At 37.6% G+C, this 23,905-nt stretch overlaps 1 protein-coding gene across 8 annotated transcripts in view; it reads left to right on the top strand.

The window, feature by feature from the left end:
- Nf1 (neurofibromin 1) overlaps positions 1–23,905 on the top strand; it is a 263,626-nt gene that overhangs the window by 84,371 nt on the left and 155,350 nt on the right. For 6 of the 8 annotated variants that reach the window (XM_050128878.1, XM_050128877.1, XM_050128875.1 and 3 more), the window contains 13 exons: positions 1,538–1,672; positions 4,068–4,181; positions 9,583–9,662; positions 12,066–12,189; positions 14,524–14,685; positions 16,788–17,037; positions 17,881–17,954; positions 18,163–18,246; positions 20,241–20,681; positions 21,062–21,201; positions 21,474–21,596; positions 22,556–22,639; positions 23,438–23,554. In XM_050128878.1, the coding sequence (XP_049984835.1) occupies positions 1,538–1,672; positions 4,068–4,181; positions 9,583–9,662; positions 12,066–12,189; positions 14,524–14,685; positions 16,788–17,037; positions 17,881–17,954; positions 18,163–18,246; positions 20,241–20,681; positions 21,062–21,201; positions 21,474–21,596; positions 22,556–22,639; positions 23,438–23,554 (1,928 nt within the window). Of the gene's footprint in view, positions 1–1,537; positions 1,673–4,067; positions 4,182–9,582; positions 9,663–12,065; positions 12,190–14,523; positions 14,686–16,787; positions 17,038–17,880; positions 17,955–18,162; positions 18,247–20,240; positions 20,682–21,061; positions 21,202–21,473; positions 21,597–22,555; positions 22,640–23,437; positions 23,555–23,905 lie in introns of those variants that run through there. The other 2 variants (XM_050128876.1, XM_050128883.1) reach the window with 2 other exon arrangements.

Below are 23,905 nucleotides of genomic sequence, written 5' to 3'. Positions count from 1 at the left end.
TGCCTCCACGTGACAGAGTCACCCTGAGGGGCTGTAGCTTTCGGCAACTGCGTGCTTTGGTTCGCACTGCTTAAGAGCTGTACTTGCAAGGGAGATTTAAAAACGACTCAGAAAAGAGCAAACCACACAGGCAGAGACTATGCGGGCCTGTGGAGTTTAAATCCATGTGGAGAGGCAGATGATAGGGTGCGTGGGGACTTGAAGTCAATCTGAGGTGTCTAAAGGGAAAATATAAAGAACTGCAGCAAGAAAAGCCAGTGCGTGATAATTTATATTAAACTGCTGGCTCCACGCACAAGGCACAGGCCACAAGGCCACCGCAAGGCACCGGCAGCAGCTGAGGAAGGGAGGGCTTGTGCCAAGCCAAACTCGCTGCTGGCAGCCGAGCGGGGGAAGGAGAGGTCCTAAAAGCCAAACATTCGGGAGCCAGATGAAAGCGTAAGTCACGAACAATGCCACACCAGTTTGAAATTATGATTAATAGGGTGGTATTTATTTAAAGAAGAAAAAACTTACAGATTACAGTCCCAGACAACAGCCCTCTGCGCAACCAGGAAGGGAGTCTAGTCGCTGGCGGAGCAGGAAGTGAAGAGAGTGAGCCGGAGGAAGTAGCTGCTTTTTTAAAGGGAGAGAGAGACCACGCCCCAACGGGCTGGTATCTCAGCAGCTATTGGTTGGAGGGGCAGAAGGACCTCCCGCAACACTAGATCTTGTTCTGTAGACCAGGCTGTTCTCGAACTCACTGAGATCCACCTGCCTGTGCCTCTCAGTGCTGAATTAAAAGCATGAGCCATCATCACCCAGCCAGAATCAATGATTTAATCAGCCATAGTATCTCTGTAACTGAATCACATTGTCACTAAAGTGTTCTGCTTTATGAATATTCTTAGACAAAAAGGCAAATACTTGCATTCTATAACTTGAAAGAGGAAATCAGAACAAAAAATCAAGTTCACAACCAAAACTATAAACACAGAGTTTGCCTACAGAGGTTCATCAATTGTAAAGAGGGTACTTTTACTTCTGTCTGAAAGTAGATGTTTAGCTCCTTTGTGCAGTATCCTGGAATTCATGGTAGTTTTTCATTTCTTTTACTACAGCCAAGAAGTGATTCATCTTACAATTGATAATGTTGCACAGTCTATAGGGTGTGTGTGTGTGACACATGCTTGCTAACTTGGGTTCCCCGGTATGTATATGTGTATAGATATGGGCCCAGTATTTTTCCTCTTATGTTTTCATATTTTGAAATCCAGTTTTTTTAAACCCAGGAACCAACTTGATATTATACCTTTAGTGTTTTAGATTTTAATTAAAGTTTACTAATTATATAGAATAATAAAAATGCTATAAAAACATTTTTAAAATGCAATGTTAAATTTATGCTTATTATGTTTCTACTAGTGTCCATTTGGTGGTATGAAATGTATCTGTTTTCAAAGCCTTTTAAATAATCTCTTCTATAAAGTATAGCTATTTTTCTGAATCTGATGTCTGATTCTCACTAAGGTGCTGTTATGTTTTGTTTTGTTACTAGAGTCTTACATTTAAAGAAAAAGTAACAAGCCTTAAATTTAAAGAAAAGCCTACAGACCTGGAAACAAGGAGCTATAAGTATCTTCTTTTGTCCATGGTGAAACTAATTCATGCAGATCCAAAGCTTTTGCTTTGTGTAAGTATTTTAATGAAATGCTTTGAAATTATTCCACTAATTTTGTTTAATTGAAAGGACAAAATCTTTTCTATTAGACATTGCCAAGAAAACTAATTTCCAGAGAGTCCCAATATAATTAGACCACATTTTCTAGTCTTTCCTTATCATTGAATGGACTTTTGTGTCATCATTTGCTGTCGCACTATAGTCAGGCATGTTTTGGGGTCAGGTGGAACAAGGAGCTGTAAAAGCAGTATGCTCTGTATCTATACCACTCATTATTTTCTATTACTAAGCAAGTTAGCTTTTATAGCTAGCTCCCTGTGTTCCTTCACCAGCCTTCTGTTATCTATATTAGAAAAGAAATTAAAAATGAGAGTGGTTATTCAATTATTGCCGTACCTCTGCTTTTTATTGCCTCAGATAATACTCTAGAGTCCTGAGAACATCATTTTGGTGCACAGAGTAATTAAGAAATAATCTAAATATTGTAACTAGCTGATAGTTACATGAAGGGATTAAATGCATAAGCTCTAGAGAAAGACTAACTAATTATTAGCCGGTGTTTTTCTTAACCTTGGCATCTTAAGTTTTTCAGCTGAAATAGTAGGTAATAGTAGTTCCTACCACAGAGAGATCCTTAAGAAGAGTAAAATAGTATGTCTAAGAACAATTCCTGGCATGTAATAAGTGATAAGATTGGTTGGTGCTACTATTCATAAGAGACAATTAATATTAACCTTAGTAATATTTAAATAAAACAACTTGAATTGTTCATAGGATGACATGTTTAACTCTTCTTGGGTTTTCCTAATCCTTGTAGAACACTGTCAAACAACATTTGCTATTGCTATACTCAGTGCCAGGCTTTTAAAATGCTTTGGTGCTTTACAGTTTTGCTGCTGTGCTCTTCAAATTACTAAAATACAGGCATTCATAACTAAATGCCTGTGGTTTCAAGAATTCTATGAACCTCAAGTGTGTGTGTGTGAATGTGTTCATGTGCACACATGTTTTGTTTTTTTGTTCTTTTTGAGACAAAATCTGTGTATCCTGAGTTGGTCTTGAACTCGACATCCCTACTGGTATTACGGGACTTTATCATCTTGCCCCCACTCCTGAAATTTAAGAATATTACACATGAGCAATTTCTCTGATAATGAGAGATAGTAGAGACAGAGAGATAGTAGAGACAGTTCCCCCAGGATCAGTTACCCCAAAAGAAAATCTTTGAGCTTTTTGACCTTTTGGAAAGTCCACCCAAATTTTGAGATTCTCATAGAATAGTTAGATCCTTGACTTGGAAAAATTCCATAAAATTTTTAAGTGGACTCGAAATAATAATTCTGTTTCTCTTGTTTTCTCTGGTGTGTGGCATAAGTTATGCATCTCACTATGAATGTCGCATAACACTAGGGGTGCATTGTTTACATGGCTGTAAGTTATGTTCAAGTAGGTTATTGTTTGAAGAACAAGGGTTGAATTGTTTGAGGAAAAAGAGTGTAAGTAAAGTTTTTTATTTTCCAAGAATTATGGAACTCCTTTTTGTTTTCCATGGATGATTCTGGGGATTGAACCATATTCTAGCAGTCTTGTAATGCAGACAGGTATTCTACCACTGGCCTGACCCTGGCCTTTCTGGGGCTTTTGTTTTGTGTTTGTTGGAGTTGGGTAGATGGGGTTTTATTTGATAGGCAACTGTCACTACCTCTGGAAATTGCTTCTTTTACTGCCATCTAGTGGTTAAGTAACTTTACCTGGTAACCATAGGAAAATAAATTTTAAGCCTTCCTTAATAGGAGAAATATAAACACGGTCTTGATCAATCATGGTATTTTAAAAAGTAATATGATTCTATCTTTGCTGGGATTTAAGGCATATGCCACCACTACCTGACTTTAAAAAATTATATTTTTATTGAGTTACAATTCACATAGTATTAAAAAAAACAGCATTTCATGATGAGGCTCTAGCTTGCTTCACATTTGTGAATGAGGCCATAGGTTCAATCCTTAGTACTAACCCCCCATTTGTTATTTCTAGAACATTTCAACACCGCTAAAGGAAACAGTAGCTATTTGCAGTTGGGCTTTACTTTGTGTCTCATAATCCTGCCAGTACGTTCTTTAAAAATTGAAGTTTGAGTCAGGCAGTAGTGGCGTTTGCCTTTAATTCCAGCACTCAGGAGACAGAGGCTGACAGACTCTATGAGTTTGAAGCCAGCCTTGTCTACAGAGTGAGCTCCTGGATGGCCAATGCCACACAGAGAAATGCTGTCTCCAAAAGCGAGATAAAAATAAAGTTTGAAGGATGTAGGGAGATGACTCAGTGCCACATACACAGAGAGATACACATGCATATAAAAAAATAAATAAATAAGATAAAAAAAAAGAGGTTGGTTTTTCTCTTGCAGAATCCAAGAAAACAGGGCCCTGAAACTCAAAGCAGTACAGCAGAATTAATTACAGGCCTTGTCCAACTGGTCCCTCAGTCACACATGCCAGAGATTGCTCAGGAAGCAATGGAGGTAAGGGGAAGTGAATTTTAGGTTCTTGAGAGAAAGATTGTAACTATTTCCATTCTTCTTTTTCTAGGAACTTTATTTTTAAAGCAATTATTTGACTCTTTTATATGCTTTCTTTTAAAAAATTTATTTACTGAATTTTTAGACTGTGTGTGTGTACGTGCACACGCTGTGCTTACAGAAGCCAAAAAAAATAGTGTTGGAATTCCTGGAGCTAGAATTACAAACCATTGTGAGCCACCTGATGTGGTTGCTGTAATGTGCACTTGGGTTCTCTGCAAGAATCTTGTATACTTTTAATCCCTGAGCCCCGGAGCCATATCTCTAGTCCCTTTACTTACTTATTTGATGTTCTTTGGTGTATAGTTTCAGTGAGTGAAAAATGGATGCCTGTTCTGTAAAGGACATGTTTATGTCTTTATGTTTTATAAGCTCCTGTGGAGGGGGACTCTGTTTATTTGCTTTACATTATAGGTAGCAACAGCACAACATTGTACCAAATATTTTTTTAAGACTTATTTATTTTTATATAGTTTTTTTTTGTATGGATGTTTTGTGTGCATGTATATATATGTACTGTGTGTGTGAGTTGCCTGAGAATTCCAGAAGAGGGGAGTGGATTTGTTTTTTTGTTTTTGTTTTTAAATTGTGTGTGCATGTGGAGGTCAGAAAAAATTCAGGTTTCTGTCCTTGGATGGCTACTATGTTTATCAGCTCTAGCCATCTCACCAGCCCTTACAATTTCCTTACATTGATAGGCTTTTGGGACAAGATTTGCCTATAGTTTCCTGTCCAGTCTCTAAGTCCTGAAGTAATCCTCCATCTTTAGCCCTTGTACTAGCTAAAATTATACTTGTGTGTCACAAGCTGTGCTGTATTTGGATTACACTGTATAAGAATTTTGGAAGTTTATGATTCCTTTATTCCTTAAATTTATTATTGTGTCTCTGTATGATGGAGTAAAGTGTGTGTACTTGCTGTAGTACCTGTCTGGAAGTCAGGGGGCAACCTTGTGGGGTTACTCTGCTTCCACTTTTGAATGGGTTCCAGGGATTGAATTGAGTGAGGTCTTCAGGCTTATGTAACAGGTACCTGATAAGCCAGAGGTAATTGATGAGAGATACTCAGTGTTATTTCTAAGGGTTACTACAAACAATACTGTTAAAGTTGCTGTATCATTTTGTATTTTCATTAGCAGTGTATTAGTGTTTTGGTATTTCTTCATCTAGCTGACACTTGTATTGTCTGAGTTTAAAATTACAGTCAGCCTACTGTGTTAGCAAAGTTGACTTTAAAAAAATTATGTTTATAGGATGCAGAGGCAGGTAGATCTCTGAGATTGAGACCAGTTTGGTCTACAGAGTGAATTCTGACATAGCCAAGGCTACACAGAGAAACCCCACCTCAAAACAGCAACAAAATTAGATTCGCTTATTTATTGTGTGGGGGCGTGTACATACCACAGCATACATGTAGAGGTCAGAGGATAATTTGCAAGAGTTGGTTCTCTCCTTCCTTCATTGGGTCCCAGTGATCAAATTCAGGTTGTCAGGCTTGGCAGCCAGTGCACCTATGGAGCTACTTTATCACCTCAAAATTTACTTTCGAACTTTATTTTTATACTGACAATCTAAAAGTACATCTTTAATCTGAATAAAATTTACTGATATATAATTTACATATAGTAAGTAATCTAAGGCCTAGAATATATCTCTATTTGCCCCAGAAAGTTTCCTGTCTGCAGGTAGTACTCCTACCCGTGTCCACGTGTACTGGTCTGATTCAATCACTCCAGGTTAGTTCTGCATGTCTGTTGTTCATGAATAGAATTCATTAAATGTGATCTTACTTTGTACCCCCCCCCCTTAAATTAGGAAGTGGTTTTTATTATTTATTTTATATTCTCTGTATTGTTGCACATGTTAGTTCCTTTTTCCTGACTGTTATGAATATTTCACTCATTCATTAATAGACAGCATCCATTACTACTGATCATTAGCCTTGTATTCCTTTGCAGTCCTCATCCTGTCTCATCCCTTGTCTACCCCTTGCCTCCATTTTAATTATTGATTTGTTTTGTTACTGTAGATTAGGAATAAAAGTTCTTATCTGTAGTTCAGCATAATTGTTGGAGCTGTATTGTATTAAGTAGTTGGTATTTTTTAAGGTTCATCCTATTTTGTTCTCTTTAATGTCCAATTATATGAATACAGCATTGTTTGTTAACTCATTTGACTGTTGATGATCATTTGTGTTTTTGCTTTTGGCTGTTTAGAGATCAAACTTTTGCTGGAAGTGGTGGTACAATCCTTCAATCCCAGCATACTAGGAGGCCAAGGCAGGCAGATCTCTGTAACTTTGTTGACAGCCTGGTCTACGTGGAAAGTTCTAAACCAACCAGTGCTGTTATAGATTAAGACCTTGTTATCAAAATGATGAAGATGATGAAAAAGAAGATAAAAAGAAAAAAAAATGACTGGTTCTAGGTTCACTTATATATAAATTTAAGATGTGAAAAGAATTTTTTCATTTTTTTGAGTAAATTCCAACCATTGGGAAAGCAGACAAACATATAAGCAAAACAAAAGCAAAATAACAGCCTGCTTTACATAGAGTATTCAAGGACAGTAAGGGCTACATAGGAAGACCCTGTCTAAAAATAAAATGAGTTACTAATGAGTGAAAAAACTGGATGAATCTCACAGGCATGATATTAGATGAAAATAATCAAATACAAAGAGTATACTGTTGATTTCCCTTACATAGAGCCTAAAAACAAGCAAAACAGTTTGGCAATGATGTTCAGAACAGTGGCTGCTTTTACAAAGAGCTGATGCCTAGGAGATGAGTTCTGAAGGGCTTCCTGGTGTTGGCAGTGTAGAGCAGGTTAGAGGTGGAAATTCTCTGAGCTCTTCTCTCTAGATTATGTCTGTACCTACGTCCCTTGTGCTTCAGGCTAGAAATATTTGAAATGTTTGCCTAGAACATTTGTGCATTCCTTGTACACGCATTTGTGTGTGTGTGTGTGTGTGTGTGTGTGTGTGTGTGTGTGTGTGTGGTCAGCCTAGTAACTTGTTGGGAGCAAAATCCCCTGATCTGAGTGCCTACAGATGGTCTGAGCACGAGACCTTTGTTTCTGGTGGGTTTGGCTGGGGCGTGGCTATCTCTATATAATCTGCCCTTGAACACAATAAAGGGGGTATTCTTGGGGAATTCAAGGATGACCCGTGTCACTGTCTCTCTATCTGTGTGTGTCTTTGTATTTTAACCTCCAGCCCCTTGCCCGAAGCTCGGGAACCTGGGTGCCAGCACACAGAGCACAGACACGGGGGCGCATTGCGTGGCAGTAACTGATATATTGCTTGTACTCTTTTGGAGGCTCTATTCAAATATTTTGATTGCTTTCACCTAAATAATTAGTTCTTCCCTTTTTTCCTTATGTATATTATGTATAATTCAAGGTAAAAAAAACATAGAAAAATACACATACTGTTATTTCACATACTGTTTTAATGGAGTATAAGGAGGACTTTAATTATTCATTAATAAGAGAATGGATTAACATTTAGGAGTGGTATTTCAATTTGGTATTTTATTAAACATCCATTAAAATCTATCTGAGTCATTAAGCAATATTTGAAAATATTTGTGAAACATTAGATTAGTGTAATGTGTTTGCAGCTCTGTTGAAGTAGTCAGTCATTGTTTTCATCAACAATGAACCACAGGCCGGGCGGTGGTGGTGCACGCCTTTAATCCCAGGCGGATCTCTGTGAGTTCGAGACCAGCCTGGTCTACAAGCTAGTTCCAGGACAGGCTCCAAAACCACAGAGAAACCCTGTCTCGAAAAACCAAAAAAAAAAAAACAAAAACAAAAAAAAACAATGAACCACATATATTAAGGTGTTTCCCAACAAATTATATTATCTAATCACCCCATACCATTTTAGTTTATGCCAGTATTCTCTGTGATACTGGCATGATGACAGATTACCTTTGAGGCTCTTCTCAAGGTTTATCTATGTCAAGTGACACATGGCAATATGGAAAATTAAAACAGGAGGACATGAGAAGGAATATAATCTTATTGAAATGGAAAAAGGTCAATAAATTTTTGTTCCCATTAATCAAAATTTTTTGTTAAGTAGAGACTGTGTCACCTAAGAAATCCCCAAACACCTAAATCTTATTCCAGGCCAAACCATTTTATACTACAGACTTAAAGTTGGGATTCGGGGTCCAGCTTCTGACTGATGCTCTTTATACTATAATATTGCTTCTCCCCTTATACTGCATGTATAATGCACATCTAAAATACAGATGTAATTTGGTAGCTTAACACCCCGTAAAAGAAAACCATAGTATGCCTTATTTTCTTTACATATAAGACACTTCCCCCAAGTTCCCATAATAGAGAGCCAGAACCGCTGAAGCACAGAGCCCATAGGATTGCTCCTCGTTGCCTTTTATCTTTCCAGTTGTCACATGTATTTGTTTGCAAAGTTTAAATAGAATAAGAGAAAGTGAGTGCTTTAATTTCCCGATCAAATCTGTGCCACTGTTGTCAAAAACAGAAAATCCTAAAGTATTAATAATTGTACCAGTGTTTATATAATAATGGTAAAACTGAATTTTAATTTTTGTTACTGTTTTTAAAGTGGAGACTATAAGTTACTTGTTTGTTTCAAATAACATTTCATTGATATTTTAGTAAAAAGAGAATAAAGCACCCATATGTATGTCGACCACCGACTGAATGTACAGAGCTCATTAGAAGTTGCTATGAAATGGGGAAATATTGTGGAATTGTAATCTAGGTTGTACAGGTTTTGAAGGAAGAGTCTTTGCTCTCATAACCTTTGATGGTTTTAATTTATGAAATAGCATATATGGTAATCACTTATTTAAAATTAGTTATTTAAGACCTGTTGGTACTACTCATGAAATACTTCAGAAATAAACTGGTGCTAGATACAAAGATTGCTTTGCTTGCCCCTCTATTAATTTTAGGAAATGACTTTTCTAACCAAAAAGTGTGTGACAACCAAGCTAATTTCTGCTGTGTTTCATTGTTTATGTTAATTTTAGGGGAGAGCATTTTGTTCTAGAGTTATTACTTATTAAAATCATGTTTATTTCTTAAAGTAGTTTGTGTATACATCTTGGTTCTGATTCATTCACATGTGTGTATGTCGCTTATGGTTGAGAATGATGGGGCACAGGGAGTTAGCTCTGAGTTTATGCTGCTCTGGAGAATTGTGTTCCTCAGATTTGCCCTCAGAGAGGTGGTTTTCTCAGCCTCTCAAAGCTATTATTACACAGCCCAATTTGTTAGCATTTGCAGAATAATTACTCAGTGTCAGTTTTCTAACAAGTTCAGTGAACTCTCTCCTTTAAATTTCAGGCCTTGCTGGTTCTTCATCAGTTAGATAGCATCGATTTGTGGAACCCCGATGCCCCTGTAGAGACATTTTGGGAAATTAGGTATATGTACTTTCAAATTTTAATTAAGCTTAAAGTTTTAACTTTGTATTTTGTCTTTGGATATTAGATTTATAGTATTTAGTTTATTGTGATATTTATTCAGTTATACCTATATTTTATGATTTTGTATTTTATTTGGATTGAAAATATTAAGATACTTAACTGTCATAAAATATCACATATGTACACAGCAAAAGTTTTTAGATGGTGTTAAATTTTATCTCCCTGCTATAAGCTCTGCTATGTCATGTATTATTCTCTGTCATGTACCTCTACTCAGTTAACAATTGTGTTTGCTTTTTGAGATAGGATTTTTTTTGGGGGGGGGTGGGGGTGGGGAGTGGTTCGAGACAGGGTTTCTCTGTAGCTTTGGACCCAGCCCTGGAACTTTCTCTGTAGACCAGGCTAGTCTTGAATTCACAGAGACCCGCCTGCCTCTGCCTCCTGAGTGCTGGGATTAAAGGTGTGTGCCACCACTGCCTGGTGATTTTTCAAGATAGGGTTTGACTATGTAGTCTTGGCTAGCCTGAAACTCTCTATGTTGATCAGGATGGCCTGGAATCATAGAGATCCACCTGCCTCTGCTTCTAGACTGCTGGGTCTAAAGGTATGTTCTACCATGCCTGGCTACAATTAGATTTTTTCTAATTAATTAATTGTTTAATTAATTAATTAATTAATTTTGAGACAGGGTTTCTCTGTGGTTTTGGAGCCTGTCCTGGAACTAGCTCTTGTAGACCAGGCTGGTCTCGAACTCTCAGAGACTTGCCTGCCTCTGCCTCCCGAGTGCTGGGATTAAAGGCATGAGCCAACACCGCCCGGCTGATTAATTTTAATTTTATGTTCTTTGGTGTTTTGCCTATATGTATGTCTTTGTGAGGGTGTCAGATCTTGGAGTTACAGATAGTTGTTAATTACCATGTGGGTGCTGGGAATTGAACCCAGGTCTTCTGGAAGTACAGTCAGTGCTCTTAACCATCTCTCCAACCCCCTATAGTTGTAGTTTTTAATAGATTTTTAGCATTATAAGTCTAAAATGTTAACATTTTATAACGTTGTTTATAGTTTTTAAAACTCTTGTTCTTAAAACAAGGCACTTAGTTCAGTATGAGCTCATGATGAGCAGGCAAGAAGTGTAGGTTCAGTCCCCAGCACTGAAAGGTGGGGGAACTGATGATTTTGTTGAATAAGTTAAAAACAGGCATATTAGTAATCAATCTATCTATCTATCTATCTATCTATCTATCTATCTATCTATCTATCCACACACAACATACACACACACACACACACACATATATAAACTGAATAGATAGCTGTCTTTTAATGAGCATGAGGGTACCACTCTAGGAAGATGTAAATCTCAGGTTTTGTTGTCTCATCATAGACTTGAGGGTACTAAGTCACTTGGAAGTGAATTTAAAACCTAACTCTAATAATGATATAATCACTGGAGCCATGTATAATTAACTTTTAATTTAACGCATTATAAAAGAAAAAACTTAAATTTTGATGTATTTTAACTTGATATATATATACATATTTTAACATATAATTAATTAGAAAAAAAATTCTATATTTTTGTTTTCATTAAGTCTTCAAAATTTGTAGTGTGGGGGCTGGAGAGATGGCTTAGAGGTTAAGAGCACTGACTATTCTTCTGGAGGTCCTGAGTTCAATTTCCAGCAACCACATCCATCTTAAATGAGATCTTGTGTCCTCTTCTGCCAGGAATGCATTTAGAAACACTGTATGCATAATCAATAAATAAAACTTTAAAAAATTAGAACACTGGACTTTATTCCAGAGGTCCTGGATTCAGTTTTAAAAAAAAAATGTAGTGTCTCACAGAGCACATCTCAGTTTCGACAAGCTTCATTTAGAGTGTTCAAGTAGTCACGTAGGTGGTTAGTAGCTAAATTATTAGACAGTACAATTCTAGTATAGCCTAGAGAACAAATCAGCAAACTTGTTCTCTAGAGGGTGGGAAATAGGTCAGGCTTCTTAGCTCCTATTCTAACTATGCACTTCTACTTTTGAAGCAAGGAAACAGTTATAGACCATATGAGAATGAAGGAGTGTAGTTCTGCTCCACTGAAACTCTTTATGGACATTGGTGGGGTGGGTTTGTCCTGCAGGCAGTTCTTTCAGACCCTGGCTCTCAACTCTTGTATTTCTTCGCAGTCTTTACTGTGCATGTGAATTTATGATTTCTTCTTACCTGCTACTGCAAGGATGGAATTCTTTTTAATTTGTTGTTATTAATATTTGGATAAAACCCATGAACAAGGGAAAACAAGCCTCTATATTTACATCTATTATGAAATAATGCCATTCTATGTATGATTATGTCTATATTAGATTCTTGATGATTCTGTAACAATGAACTTTATGTTACTGCAGTTCACAAATGCTTTTTTTCATCTGCAAGAAATTAACTAGCCATCAAATGCTTAGTAGCACAGAAATTCTCAAGTGGTTACGGGAAATTCTGATCTGCAGGAATAAATTTCTTCTTAAAAATAAGGTAAGCAGAGTGACATTTCTTATATTGAAATATTTGAATATTAAGGAGATGTGTTAATTTCCTTTTGTTAAACATGATAAACATCATGACCAAAACTTGGGGGATTTGGCTTACATGTCTTGATGACAGTCCATCATTGGGGGGAAGCCAAGACATGGACTAAAGCAGAGGCAATGGAAGAATGCTGCTTATTGGCTCTGTGTGGCTTGTTCATTATATAACCCAAGACTACTGGGTAGCAACTTCCCCTAGTAGGTTGAACCCTCACATATCAATTGTTAAGCAAGAAAGTGCCCCACAGACTTGTCCACAGGCCAGTCTGATAGAGGCACTTCCATCGTTTGTTTATCTTTGTTTGTTTTTCAAGGCAGGGTTTCACTGTCTGCTTTTGGCTGTCCTAGAACTCTGAGTACAAGGCCAGCCTGCCTTGTACTCACTGAGATCCACCTGACTCTGCCTCCTGAGTGGTGAGATTAAAACCCACCATGCCTGGTTTAGAGGCATATTCTTAATTAAGGTTTCCTCTTCTAAGATTACTCTAGTTTGTGCCAAGGTAACAAAAAGCTAACCAGTACAGAACCAATTTAGAAGTTTTTATTAGCTAAGTTATATCCCACTTCATCTTCTCCCTCAGTGAAGCCCTTAAGAGAGCTGAACCTGGTAGTCCAGCATTTCAGTATTCTAGACTCTGACCTGATAATCTCAATGTTAATGAATTTTGGTTAAATTAAGTAGGCTCTGGGTTAGGCCTGTGAAGACTGGTGGCTACTATAATCATAGAAGGCTCAAAAAATCTCTTTTCTCTGCATTCATAAGTCCACACATATCAGATTACTTGACTTTCAGGCTTAAGCTAGTCCAGGAAGTAATCTTTTGAAGAGCTAAAGCGTAAAGGTTCTTAATCTTTGTTTAATTTATATGCTCCCCCCCCCCCAATCAAAGGTTTTTTCTTTTAGCTGGGTATGGTTGCACATGCCTGTAATTCTAGTACTGTTGAGGCCTGAATGAGTTGAAGGCCAACCTGAACTGCATAATGGATTCTAGGCCAGCCTGAACTACTACACATTTGTTTCTTGCTTCAAACAAGACCAGGAGATGTAGTACCTTAATGGTAGAGAACTCTAGTACTGTAGGATGATTTCGTCTTAATGGTAGAGAACTCTAGTACTGTAGGATGATTTCATCTTTTGGAAAGATGAGGAATCTTTTAATTGGAATAAAATTTTTTGATCTTGAACTGTTGAAACATATTGAAGTTCTGGGGGATAGGAAAAAACCTTACATTTCTTTAACATGATAGAACTTAAATGTATTCCAATGATAAGATATTAAAATTAAGAATTTTTTGTGGGGGCTAGAGAGATGACTTAGTGGTTGAGAGCACCTGCTGCTCTTCCAGAGGACCAGATTTGATATTCCTAGCACCCATATGGCAATTCAGAACTCATAACAAGGCAGGGTGTGTAATAACCTGCCTCTCTAGACACATGGCATATAAACAAAAATGTACGCATAATACCGCCCCTCTCCTCCCGCCCCCACAAAATGGAAGGAAAAAAGAAATGAGAAGAAATTTTTATGCTGGCTTTGGTCTAACAGTCAGTGTTAGTAACCTAGTAGTAGATCAAAAGTTCTCAGTTAAGGACTTGAGAAATAGTTCATCAGTTAAGAGTAGTCATAGGAACCAGGATTCAGATCCAAGCACCCAAGTAACAAGCCATGTAGGTATCCATGTATTATATAATCTCAGCTCCTAGAATATGGAAACTTGTGGATCCTTGGGGCTTGCTGGCTTCCATCATTGCTGAGAAATAACCCCCAAGGTCAATGACAGACCCTGCCTCAGAGGAATAGATGGAACATGATAGAAAAGGTCACCTGACACCCATTACATGTAATATACACTCTCACATATATACACACGAAAATATAAACACTATTTACCAGAAAATTGAATATAGAATAATTATGTAATTCCACTACTGGATGCATGGTGGGGGGGGGTGTCAAGTTCTGTGGCTATTCAAATCAATGTTGTAATGCACTCAGCGTACAACTTTATCTTAAAAAGTAAAGTTCTAATTATCCCGACAAGGCAGAATTGTTGTCTGTAATTCATAGAGTATTATAGTTTTCTTGCAGTAGACTATTTCACTAAGCGTTTTGTGTTGGAGAATAGACGGGTGAGAGGCATTTGAAAGAAAGACTTTGCACAAAGTTATTTATTGCAGCGGGTGGATGAATACTTCAAGATGAAGCATTGGGGTCAGCCCACACTGAGCCCTTTTCTTTCCTGAAACCAGTGCTTCAGTGGGACTTACTTCTTTTTCCTAGCAGGCGGATAGAAGTTCCTGTCACTTTCTCTTCCTTTGTGGAGTAGGATGTGATGTTCCTGCTAGTGGAAATAGCTCTCAGATGTCAATGGATCATGATGAGTTACTGCGGACCTGTGCTCCTGGAGCATCTCTGCGGAAAGGAAAAGGGAATTCCTCCATGGTAGGTAACTTTCTTTGTGACTCCTGAACCAGAGCATCTGCTCTTCCTTTCTGAGTGTACTTTGGTAAATTTCAGTTAAATAATTTCACATGTTAGGTATGGATTATGTAGAGTAGTTTTGTTGTTAAATAATTTCATATGTTAGGTATGGATTATGTAGAGTAGTTTTGTTGTTAAATAATTTCACATGTTAGGTATGGATTATATAGAGTAGTTTTGTTGTTAAATAATTTCACATGTTAGGTTTGGATTATGTAGGGTAGTTTTGTTAAATAATTTCACATGTTAGGTATGGATTATGTAGAGTAGTTTTGTTGCTGCTCCCTGTGGAACCCTGGGCAAATTAATTCTTCACAACTCTCTTCCTCAGTTTCTCAGATTTAAAATGGAGATAACAGGACATGGTGAAGCACACCTATTATCCCAGTGTTCCAGAGGCTGAGGCAGGAGGATCACAAGTTGCTCTTTTGTTTTTGTTTTTGTTCTTGTTTTTAAAGACAGGGTATCTCTGTCTTTAATAGCTCTGGCTATTCCGGAACTTCCTGTGTATACCAGGCTGGCCTCAAATTGAGAGATCTGCCTGTACCACTACACCTGGCCTTTTAAATTTTGCTTTTTAAAAATGTATATGGATGTTTTACCTACCTGTTTATCTGTGCACTCATTTGTGCCTGGTGTCTAGAGGCCAGAAGAGGGTTTCTGATCCCATGGAACTAGAGTCACAGGTAGTTGTGAGCTGCCTTGTAAGTGCTGGGAAGTGAACCCAGGTCTTCTGGAAGGGCGGGCCTTGCAATTAGTGCTTTTCACTGTTGGCCTTATTCTTCTCTCTCAGAGGGGAAAAGTTTGAAGCTGGCTTGGCCTACATAGTAAAGACTGTGTTTCAAGAAAACAAATAAGCAGAAAGTGATTAATAATAGTTAATTAAAAATAAAACAGGTATAATATTCTTGCTCCAAAGTTTTTAGGGTTAAGCTAGGTGAAATGTCAATAGCACTTCATTATATAAGACTGTGACCCATAGCTATAATTATTCTGATGGGAACCCTGTCAGAAAGTCTGTATTCATGTGCAAAAGCTAATCTAAAGAAGGTTCAAATTGAGTGAAATTAAAACAAAATATTTATTTTCTTAAATATTATGGATAAGTGATGTTAAGATTTTACTTCTTTCTCTTTTTCTTTTCTTTTTGCTTATTTGTGTATACATACATGTATTTATGTATTCATACAGTCTTGCTTTATAGCCCAGGCTAGTCTTGAATTCACTGTAATTCTCCTACTTCAGCCTTGCAAGTGCTGTGATTATTTATTGGCATAGGCAGTCATGTTTGGTAAGTTTTAAGTTGTAGATTGGGTCTCATATAGGCCAGGCTGGCTTGAATCCTCTTGCCCCTTCTATACAAGTACTGAGATTATAGGTGTATATTGCTATCCCCAGCCGAACATATACTTCTATATATGAATGCCCTTAAGATATAAATCATAATATGTGCAGTTACAAAATCATTATGGAAGAATTTGTTTTTCGAACATAACCTTTTTATCCTTAAGTTTTACTATAGCCTATTGAGGGGGAAACCCCACTAAGCCTGTAGCAACTGCAGTGTGTACTTTACCTGCATACACTGTACTTGCTTTGTAATATGTTTCTGCAGTTAATGGTTGGGGATGTCAGATCAGTATGTCTGTATTGTGGTGTTTAGTTTGTGTGTCGTTGTTTCAGTCCCTGCTGCCATGTGTTTATTCCTTCCCTCTAGGAAGTATGCTTCCTGTTGTTTCCTCTTCCTTTGTCTATTTTATGTTTGACTCATAAGTGGATTAAAGTTTTGCTGCTGTAGACTCTGTTTTAGTGTCTCTTGTATATTTGTTATAGACTTTATTTGCATTTCTGGAATCTAAGATCATAACCTATTTGAATTGAAACACAATACCATTATGCATTTTATTGGTTCACATCATCTCATTTAGAGTAAGGTATATCAGGAAAAGATCTTATGATTAAAAAGGGGAATTCTTTTTAGGTTTGTGTGCAGTGATAGATGACACATTGAGTTTACAAATAAAATCACTTACGTTGCAGATATATTCTCCCCTACCTTCTAGGATAGCACAGCAGGGTGCAGTGGAACCCCACCAATATGCCGACAAGCCCAGACCAAGCTAGAAGTGGCCTTGTACATGTTTCTGTGGAGCCCTGACACTGAAGCTGTTCTGGTTGCCATGTCCTGTTTCCGCCATCTTTGTGAGGAAGCAGATATCCGGTGTGGGGTGGATGAAGTGTCAGTACACAACTTCTTACCCAACTATAACACATTCATGGAATTTGCCTCTGTTAGCAACATGATGTCAACAGGTAAATGTGGATACTTTCTCCCCCTTTCTTTTTAACTCAGTTACTTTGACTGACATTAATTATTTTTTATTTGTGTGTTTGTTTGCTTATTTATTTATTTTGGTTTTTGAAACAGGGCTCTGTGTTAACAGTCCTAGCTGTCCTCGAACTAGCTCTTGTAGACCAGGCTGGCCTCAATTTTGCAGAGATCCACTTGCCTCTGTTTTGCCGAGTGACATCAAATTATTTTACAGTGAAGTCTATTTAAGATAACAGTTTGAAAATTTCCAGGGCTAATTCAAACTGCCTATTTGAAAACCTTTTCTGAACAAAACGGAATGAAATTCAGAGACATTTGAAATAGAATTTTTACTGAATTTTTTTAATGTGCACTTTTGTTCCTGGCACTGTGAATTGCTCTTAGTTGTAGACTATAGAAATCATTCTGTTTGGGCTGGAGAGATGGCTCGGCAGTTAAGAGCATTGCCTGCTCTTCCAAAGGTCCTGAGTTCAATTCCCAGCAACCACATGGTGGCTCACAACCATCTGTAATGAGGTCTGGTGCCCTCTTCTGGCTTATAGGCATACACGCAGAAAGAATATTATATACATAATAAATAAATAAATATTTTTTTTTAAAAAGAAATCATTCTGTTTGAATTGTAAATGAGATTTTAAAGCACAGGTGGGGAGATGGCTGTTTTGGTTCCAGACTCTGTGAAGTTAGAAATGAGTCCTCCTGTAGAGGCTGTGTAGAGTGTCGTCATTTGTTCATTCCTCACTCTGCTCTGTGCAGGGCTTAGCAAGTTCCCAGTTGTGAAAAAGGCTCTAACACTAACTGGATTTGCTGTTGTCTTTGCTTAGGAAGAGCAGCACTTCAGAAGAGAGTGATGGCCCTATTAAGGCGTATTGAGCACCCCACTGCAGGAAACACTGAGGTATGGCCTTGGCAGCAGCACCCCTCCCAGGCCCCCACCCTCATGTTTAAAGCCTCCTTTTAACTATGTGATCACGAACAACTTCAGAAGCAAATCTGAGCTATGTGCATATTACAAGGAGGATATTCTGCTCAAAACCTGGCAGTTACATGTTGATTTTGAGTTCACCCCTAAACTTGCTTCCTAGTGATAATTAACTTCATTTTAGGCTTGGGAAGATACACATGCAAAATGGGAACAGGCTACAAAACTAATCCTTAACTATCCGAAAACCAAAATGGAAGATGGCCAGGTGAGTTTGTTCAGTGAATTTTGGTGTATTAATTGATCTGTTGTTTCACTTAAGTAATCTTTTATGAACTACTCAGAGTAGTATACTATATAGAGTTGTTTTAAGATTACTGTGGTTGCCGGGCAGTGGTGGCGCACGCCTTTAATCCCAGCACTAGGGAGGCAGAGGCAGGCGGATCTCTGTGAGTTCGAGGCCAGCCTCGTCTACAAGAGCTAGTTCCAGGACTGGAACCAAAAAAAGCTACGGAGAAACCCTGTCTCGAAAAAAAAAAAAAAAGATTACTTGTGGTTCATCTAGGTCTGTACTGCCTAATCTTGTAGCTATTAGCCACATGTATCTGTTAGAATGTTAGTTTTAACTCGTTTAAGTTAAAGTAAGCTTATTTTCTCAGTTTTACAGTAGCCAAAGTTGGATAGTAGAAACGTTACCATCACCACAGAAATACTGAACACCTCTGTTAGAAACCACTTAGCTGGGTGACCATTCTCTTACTCTTTCTTGTTCTTCCTTCATCCAAATATTTCAGATAACTTTTAGAAAAGATGTAGCAGCTATAGATAGAAAAATAAAGTTTCTAACAATTTTCATGTTGTTTGTTTTTAGACAAGATCTGGTTACTTATCTCTGCTTGTCTAGAATTCAATTTGTAGAACAGGCTATCCTTGAGTTTGCAGTGACCCTCTTGCCTTAACTTCCCAAATGCTGGTATTACAGATGTGTGCCACTCTGTCTGGCTCATGATGCCATATGGTTAGATACTCGTAAAAAGGATCTGGTGGGCAGACAGTTGAGCCCATTTTAATGTTAAATGCAATTTTAAACTTTGGACATTTTTATTTAACTATTATTATCAAGTGTATTATTTTATTCATCAACTATCTCCAATTATGTTACCCTAGCAATGCATAATACTTGATATTTATGTATAATTGATATGTATCTCCCATACTGCTCTCATTATTAGATCTTTGAGAGGAACCGGTTAAGGCCAGGTGGAGGTGGTGCACATCTTTAGTCTCAGCACTCAGGAGGCAGAGCTAGTTGGATGAGTGAGTTCCAGGACAGTCGGGGCTACACAAGAGAAACCCTGTCTGATAAAAACAAAAAAGATAAAGAAGGAAACTTTAGACCAGGAAGGTCTAGGGTGGGAATGGGGTGTCAGCTGTTTGAACTGGCGTATAATTCATACACTGTAAAATCCTCTCTACAAAGTGTCCGATCCAGTCATTGTTCTAGTACAGTCACAGAGCTGTGCAGCTGTCAATCGATAGTCAGTTTTAATACATTCTTATCCTCTCAAAGAATGCCTCCTCCCCCAAACCTCTGCCTTTTAGCTGTTTCTAGCTCTGACTTGCCATTTTTCTTGCCTTTCTGTATCTACATCTCCAGCCTTGAGTAGTAGCTGCTAATCTCTGTTTCAGTAGTACAAAATCGCCTTTTCAGGCCAATTCATGCAAATGGGGCCATACATTATATGGACCTTTGTGATTGACTGTCTTTCCTCTCCACTAGTTTTAAGGTTCATCCATGGATACCAGAGGTTTTTTAAAAAAAATTGATACTTCAGGTTGACTCTATTAGTCAAGCTATGACAAAAATATATTAAATGGCTCTCTAATAAAACACATGGTAGGGACTGGAGAGACAACTCAGTGGTTAAGAGCACTGGTTGGTTTTAATTCCCAGCACTTGTATGATTGCTTAGAATGGCCAGTAATAACACTTGCAGGGATCCAACATCCTTCCCTGGTCTTTTTGGGCACCAGACATGCACATGGTACACAGATATATATGCAGGTAAAATATTTATATACATAAAATATAACTAAAAATTACATTTTTAAGAATAATAATAATGTAATGGTGATTTCAAGCTTTGTTTTTTACAATGTAAAATTTACTTTTTCTTCTGGAAAAAACGAGAAAGAGTAATTTGTAAGATTTTTATCCAATCTCTGTTGAATTTATGCTTTTCACAAAAATGTCGTGTTTAGGCTGCTGAAAGCCTTCATAAGACCATTGTTAAGAGGCGGATGTCCCATGTCAGTGGAGGTGGATCCATAGATTTGTCTGACACAGACTCCCTGCAAGAATGGATCAACATGACTGGCTTCCTTTGTGCACTTGGTGGGGTGTGCCTGCAGCAGAGAAGCAGCTCTGGCTTAGCGACCTACAGCCCACCCATGGGCCCTGTCAGTGAGCGCAAAGGGTCTATGATTTCCGTAATGTCTTCAGAAGGGAATGTTGATACACCTGTCAGCAGATTTATGGACCGACTTCTGTCCTTAATGGTGTGTAACCATGAGAAAGTGGGGCTTCAGATACGGACCAATGTTAAGGACTTGGTGGGTCTGGAATTGAGCCCTGCTCTGTATCCAATGTTGTTTAACAAACTGAAGAATACCATCAGCAAGTTTTTTGACTCTCAAGGACAGGTAACGTCTTCTCCACTTTGTTTTTTTTCCCTTCCCTATGAGTACAATAATATATTTGAAATAAATGAAGACTTTCTTTCAAATTATTTAAATTACGTGCCAACATGATAATCCATTTACAATCTTTAATAATTGTCATAATTACAGAAAAAAAGAATCATGTAATCTAAGGATTGGCCTGGCTCTAAAGAACTTAGGCCCGAGGGTGTGACTGGAGTTATGACTCTTGGATGTAGGCATTAGTACCTGTGTGTATCAGCGTGTTTGTGTATTTGCTTGTGGTGTTCTTGAATGTGATAATTATGTCAGTTTCATTGTTCTATGATCTGTTTTCTGTGCATCGATGTACCATCACTAACATATTTTGTTTTTTTGTGTAGGTATTATTGACTGATAGCAATACTCAGTTTGTAGAGCAAACCATAGCCATAATGAAAAACCTGCTGGATAACCATACAGAAGGCAGCTCTGAGCATCTGGGACAAGCTAGCATTGAGACAATGATGTTAAATCTGGTCAGGTAAGCATTTTGCTACTGAGACATAGCAGAGACAGATTTTAAGAGGTAAGACCTCATATGCACAGATAATGGGAATGATGAAATAATTTGCCATTCTTTATTATAGACCCAGTGTAGTCTTTGACAATAAGGTAATCAGAAGTTGCATAGTTCCTACCTAACACAACTTAATATTGATCATGTTTAAAGTTGCATTTACTTAAAGATTAAAGAATTTAGAATACCTGAATTTTTGTCCATGTCTGATCACTTCTTATTCTGTTCTTAATTAGATATGTTCGTGTGCTTGGTAATATGGTCCATGCAATTCAAATAAAAACAAAACTGTGTCAGTTAGTGGAAGTAATGATGGCAAGAAGAGATGACCTCTCATTTTGTCAGGAGATGAAATTTAGGTGAGTTCTCAGAAGAGCAAAAAAGGGTCTTATAAATATGTGAAGTGGAATGTGTCGAAAGTAGTAGGACTTGTTATACGGGGAAGGGAAGTGGGTTAAAAAGTGTTGAACTAAGCTGCAGTGGTGGCACACACCTTTAATCCCAGCACTTGGGAAGCAGAGGCAGGCGGGATCTCTGTGAGTTCAAAGCCAACATGGCCTGCAAGAGCTAGTTCCAAGACAGGTTCCAAAGCTACAGAGAAACCCTGTTTTGAAACCCCAAGAAGAAGAAGTGTTGTGCTAGCGGGTGGTGGTACATGCCTTTAATCTCATCATTTGGGAGGCAGAGACAGGCCTATGATGAGTTCGAGGCCAGCTTGGTCTACACAGCACGTTCCAGGACAGGCTCCAAAAGCTACAGAGAAACCTTGTCTCAAAAATCAAAACAAACAGAAGTGTTGTGCATATTTGGTTTTTTTCTGAATGTCTTTCCAAGTTTCTCAAAGCTCTGTGCCCATGGAAATCGGTTTTTCTGGTTTCGCTCCCTCTCATTCACCTTCCCTCCACTCCCCTTCCTTCTCCTCCCCCTCCCTCCCTTTCTTTCTTCCTTCCTTCTCCCCTTTTCTAAAACTAACTCATGGGCACTAAAAGTTGAATTCTGTTTCCACATTGGCAGTATAGGAAAGTGCCAGTGAAGAGGACCAGCATCCCGGTTGTGTCTCTTTGTGCCCTTCTGACTTACATTTCATTACACCTGATCTCTTCTATAGCAGTATCTCTTCTATGAAGTCATATTGAATTTATTAACTATTTGCTCATTTGATGTATTGGCGTATACATGCAGTTCCAACAGTCAGAAGGCTAAGGCAGAAGAAGTGCAAGGCTATGCAACTGTACAATAAAACTCTTGTCTAAGTAATCATACAGTAAGAGAAAGAGAGTGAATTAAAAATTTGTCCCTTTTCCTCATTATTCTGCAGGAATAAAATGGTAGAATACCTAACAGACTGGGTTATGGGAACATCAAACCAAGCAGCAGATGATGATGTAAAGTGTCTTACAAGGTAAAGAGAGAGACAAACAGATAGACAGACAGAATGACTGACTGACTGACTGACTGACTGACTGACTGACCTTTAAGTGCTGTCATGTTTTACCTTATTCATGAAAACGACTACAGGTATAGCTATTAAGCATTTATAGCACACTGTATTAACTTATTTTATAGAGTGTAAGCCTTTGTATTTGAAGTATATGAAGTTCTTTTTTTTTTTTTTCCCCAATGGAAAGACTTAGTTGACCAAATATGAGAGAGGTCTAGGGAAGTATTTTTGGCTTAGGAAAAATGATTAATAGTTATTGAGAAAGAAGATGCATAAATCAGTAGATTGTATTACTTTATGATTAGGTAAAGTATTGATTGAGGCATATAATTATGATGAGTCTTTCCAATGAATAATTTCTTTGATTTGCTTTAGTGATAGATGATCGATGCATATCAGAATTGATAACTATGATTAGTATAACATCTTCATCTTTTTCCCTGGCCAGGTATAACTTGATAGTGTATACCTTATTTTGGTTGGTTAATTAATTGAATTTTTTCATTTTTATACTGTGATGTTGGTTCTTGAATCCAAGATGTATAAATGCTAAATTGGACTTTATCCTTAGCACTATACTTGTGATTTAACATAGATATTATGTTAAAGGTTAGTTGATTGAAAGTTTGAAGTTTTGTGTGTGTTCGAGCTTGTCATATTTACTGATACTACTTAGGTTGTGACTACAGTTTAGTTAATGGAATAGAGAGCTCCTAAAGTTTGTGTTCGAAAAGCTCATAGTTTCTAAATTTTTTTTAGAGATTTGGACCAAGCAAGCATGGAAGCAGTAGTTTCACTCCTCGCTGGTCTTCCACTACAGCCTGAAGAAGGAGATGGGGTGGAACTGATGGAGGCCAAATCACAGCTATTTCTTAAGTAAATTTCAGCCATTAAAAACAAAAGCATAAAACAAATATAGCTTCCTCCCTCAAAAGAATTAACTGAATTGCTAATTATTGTATTTACAAGAAGATCTAACTACTTTTGTATTGTGACCATTGACTGTTCTCATAAAACATACCATATCTACTTTTGAAATGATGGGGCCAAGATAGAAAATAATTTGTGTTCTGGTTTTTAAAGAATAATGTGATCATTGAATTTTTCCTTATAACAAATCTAGATTATTTCATTAAGTCATTTAAAATGACAATGTCTAAGCTGGGCGTGGTGGCGCATACCTTTAATCCCAGTTCTTGGGAGGCAAAGGTAGGCAGATTTCTGAGT

Source organism: Alexandromys fortis, unplaced genomic scaffold, assembly GCF_014885135.2.
Source record: "Alexandromys fortis isolate MF-2015 unplaced genomic scaffold, M_Fortis_MF-2015_v1.1 scaffold_80, whole genome shotgun sequence".
Lineage (NCBI taxonomy): Eukaryota > Metazoa > Chordata > Mammalia > Rodentia > Cricetidae > Alexandromys > Alexandromys fortis.
This window is presented reverse-complemented; position numbering and strand designations above follow the sequence as displayed.